This window comes from Saprolegnia parasitica (assembly GCF_000151545.1).
Source record: "Saprolegnia parasitica CBS 223.65 unplaced genomic scaffold supercont2.26, whole genome shotgun sequence".
NCBI lineage: Eukaryota > Oomycota > Saprolegniomycetes > Saprolegniales > Saprolegniaceae > Saprolegnia > Saprolegnia parasitica.
Genome location: NW_012156420.1, coordinates 276,610 through 280,064, shown reverse-complemented (window position 1 = coordinate 280,064; position 3,455 = coordinate 276,610). Strand labels below are relative to the sequence as shown.

Genomic DNA, 3,455 nt, shown 5'->3' with positions numbered 1-3,455 from the left:
CCCGCGGACGAGCGCTGGGCGATGGTGCAGAGACCGTGCGCCATTGGGCCTCAATCGCGCTCGCAACGCGCGTGTTGAGCTTGAGCTGTGTGTGCTGGACGAGCCACGCGACGACTTGGCGTAGCTTCTCGTAGTTGGCCCCTTGCAGCTCGTGAACGCTCAAGTTGAGCGTCGTCTTAGAGTTTGTAGTTTGTGTGTACGACTGCAACGCGGTGTTGAAGCTGTCGCAGATGGCCTCTGCGACGCGAACGCGTTCCTTGACGCTCCCAACGGGACGGAAGAGGATGTCGCAGTCGACGCTCGTCAGTTCCTCCGACTGGAGGCAGAAGACGAGGCCGCCCACGACGCGCTCGTAGATCGGGATCTCGGCCACGGACGCGCGAGGGTACCCATGCGCCACGAGCATGTCCACGCATTCCAGCGCGAGCTGGGCCTTCTCCGCGGTCTCGGCGCTCGGCGCTGCGTCCAACTGGTTTGCCATCGTCGTATCCAAATCGAAGATTTCGTCGTCCGGTTATCGGTCGCGGGAAATCCGGATAGAAACTCGCCACAGGAGATCGTGGCACTCGCGGGCGAGGAGGTGGTTGCGCATCAGCTGATGGCATTTGACCATCGGCGCCCGAGAAGATGGAGCTGGCGTGGCACCTCTACCCGCCCGCGGGGCTGCTCGTCGAGACGCCGCTCAAGGCGGACCCACAGACACACGCGACGACGTCCAAGTGGCGTCAGCATCGCGTGTCGACGGCCATCTTTGTCGTGTCTTGCGTAGCGACCGCGGTCGTGCTTATCGACTTGACCATGGTTGGCAACGCGCCCACGACGCAGCCAGCCTCGGTGACGATTGCTGCAAACGCCACCGTGGCGACCGCAGCTTTGGCAGCGTCGAGAACGGGTGATCCACCAAGCCCCCCGCTGCTAGTGTTGCTTCTCGTCATTCTCGTCATTCTCGTTGGAGCTGGTGCGTACTTAATGCACCGCCGGGCCCAGTCCATCAAGGTTCTCGACCAAGAGGAACCAAAGCCCGTTTGTCTCACTGCCGAGTCGGCGCCTTTGTAAGATAGAATTCAGTTGACGTGCGAGATCGAGTAGTACTGCGCATCTACGTTAAAGGTCTTGCGCGTCGACACCGGCTCCAGCGCTGACGGGCCCAGCGAGGCGAGAACGGCCAGAGCCCGCGCCAAGCTCCGATGACCGCGTTCGCTGCACTCGTTGTTCGATCTCGGTGAGAACCGACGTTGCCGCCGCATCCAGCTCGGTCGATCGGGGCGCTTCTGTTCGGTAGATGTGCAAATCAAAGAACTCTCGCCACGCCACGTCATCTACGCCATCCTTATATCCTAACCGACAGCATGGGATGTTGCACCTTGGTCCGAAAAGACGGGAACGAGAAGAGGCTCGTCGTCATCCCCAGGATCGCCCATGCGTGCGCCTACGCCTTGCTCATGAGCGCCGAAATCTTCCATGCGCATCCAGAGACCCATGGGTGCTTTGAGCGACGTCGTGTCCGAGAGCGGAATGATCTTGATCTTGTCTACGCACCCTTAGAAGAAGGGCGGGCGTCGGAGATGGTACCGCTCGATGCATCGGTTGGTGCTATCGCGCCTATCTTGCACCATGAGACCTCGCCCCTCTTACTTGCTTCTTGCACCGCCAGCGCTGACGACGGGCGCAATGCGGTGCGACGCGGAGGTCACGTTGACGCTTTCCGGCACGTAGCGCTGCCGCTGCAGCACTAACCAGAGCATGGACGCGGCGCCCAATACGGCCAGTACGATGGCAAGATAGACCCAATCCAGGGGCAGCACCATGGAGTCTAGCCATGGAAGCCGATGGCTGTCGCCGCTGAACGTAGCGTTCCCGCGGGTCGTGTTGGCATAGCCGAGGACAAATTCGCCTACGATACGCTTTATGCTTCGGCTCAAACCTGCGGCGCGGCGGTACCAATGACGGGCGGGTGCGCGTCACGCCGGATCGTCAGCTGGAACGGGTACAGGACGTAGAAGCCCGGCGCGCAGTTCACGAGCTGGAGCGTGTACGTGTTCGTCGCCAAGTCCAGGTCGCTCAAGAAGGTGAACCAATCGAGCTACACGTGCGCGAACCCTGAGATGACATGACCACCACGACGCGAGCCCGACGTACGCGCTCAATCTCGTCCGTCGCCGCACCGTTGGGGCCTATCGCCGTCATGCGCAGCGCGCAGGGGACGCTTGTGGTCTCGTCGCCGACGGCCGTGCAGCCATCTCCGCAGGACGTTCCGTTCGTCCGCGAGTCGAGCTGCTGCCGGGCGTCTGCGGTGGCCTTGACGATGATCGCGATCGTCGAGGCCATGGCGGTTTTGGAATTCCGCACCTAAACGAGGCGAACTTGCCGAGGACAAGATCGCGATTAGGGTTGCGAGCAGGATTTTGGCGCCAAACCGTGGTTCTTTAGAGCCACAACGGCAGTACTGCACGCTGCTTCAGCACATGTGGGAGAACCATTATGCCAGGATAAGGCAGCACATCACTATGATGGTTGCATTGGACATCGCCCACAAAACAAAACAAAAAAACGACGTTGAATGTGGTTTTCTACACCACACAAATGTCGATGTTCCCTGCCGGCGTAGGAGGCTTAAAGCACGGCAACGCTATCGCGCTGCCACATGGATCGACCGTCTGCCGTGTCGCGGTGACCATCGGCGTAAAAGTCGACGTCCTTGTCTTCTTCGAGCTTGCGGCGGTTGCGAATGACGACGAGCGCAACTGCAGCGACGCCGACGGCGCAGACCAGGCTCGTCACCACGGGCAACGTCACGTTGTCGGCCGAATCGCTCGACGATGTCGACACTTCTTGGATGTTGGCAATCGGCGCCGTCGTGGCTGGCGCAGCACCCGTAGCGGCAACGGAATCATCGAGCACGGGCAACGTGGCTGGAATCGTCACATCAATGACGCTCTCCAAGGTGGCGTTGCCCGACGTGGGTGCGGGCGTTGTAGTGTTGTGCTCGGTTGTAGAGTTGGTCGGTGCCGGCGTCGTTTCGGCGGTTGTCGGAGCTGGGGTCGTTGTCGCTGGCACGGTCGTCGTCGGTGCGGGAGTCGGCGATGGCGTCGGGGCCGGCGTCGTCGCTGCTGGCGCGACGTTGAACTTCCAGGTGAAGCCGTCGGCAGAGATACCAAAGTGGCCTTCGTCGCCAGCCTTGTTGGTCGCATCGTGGAACTGAAAGTAGAATGGCGACGGCCCGCCGTTCGAGTTGGCCCACGTCTGGTACTGATTCCAGTAGTTTTGCGCAGCACCAAAGTTGGCACGGCCACCACCGTCGGACGGGTGGCCAGTCTCCGTAAGGCGCGTCTTCCCACCGTACTTGGCCCACGATCGCGTTGAAGCGCTTCGTGAGGTCCGCGATCGAGTCGCTCGGCACGGACGGGTTGAAGTACGGGTAGATGTTGACGCCGACGACGTCGCAGTTTGGCGCC

At 61.3% G+C, this 3,455-nt stretch overlaps 3 protein-coding genes across 3 annotated transcripts; 1 reads left to right on the top strand and 2 right to left on the bottom strand.

The window, feature by feature from the left end:
* Positions 1-627: 627 nt before the first annotated feature.
* SPRG_07220 (hypothetical protein) lies at positions 628-1,056 on the top strand (the record flags this gene model as incomplete). Its single annotated transcript, XM_012346007.1, has 1 exon — positions 628-1,056. The coding sequence occupies one exon, from the start codon at positions 628-630 to the stop codon at positions 1,054-1,056; it is 429 nt and encodes a 142-aa protein (XP_012201397.1).
* A 48-nt stretch (positions 1,057-1,104) lies between these two features.
* On the bottom strand, positions 1,105-2,328 carry SPRG_07219 (hypothetical protein; the record flags this gene model as incomplete). Its single annotated transcript, XM_012346006.1, has 5 exons — positions 1,105-1,319; positions 1,364-1,531; positions 1,649-1,894; positions 1,942-2,083; positions 2,140-2,328. The coding sequence occupies 5 exons, from the start codon at positions 2,326-2,328 to the stop codon at positions 1,105-1,107; spliced, it is 960 nt and encodes a 319-aa protein (XP_012201396.1).
* Positions 2,329-2,613: 285 nt separating this feature from the next.
* SPRG_20348 (hypothetical protein) lies at positions 2,614-3,453 on the bottom strand (the record flags this gene model as incomplete). The annotated part of the gene is made up of 1 exon (XM_012346074.1): positions 2,614-3,453. A coding segment is annotated over one exon (840 nt), but the record flags the coding sequence as incomplete, so codon positions are not given.
* Between the last annotated feature and the right edge of the window lie 2 nt (positions 3,454-3,455).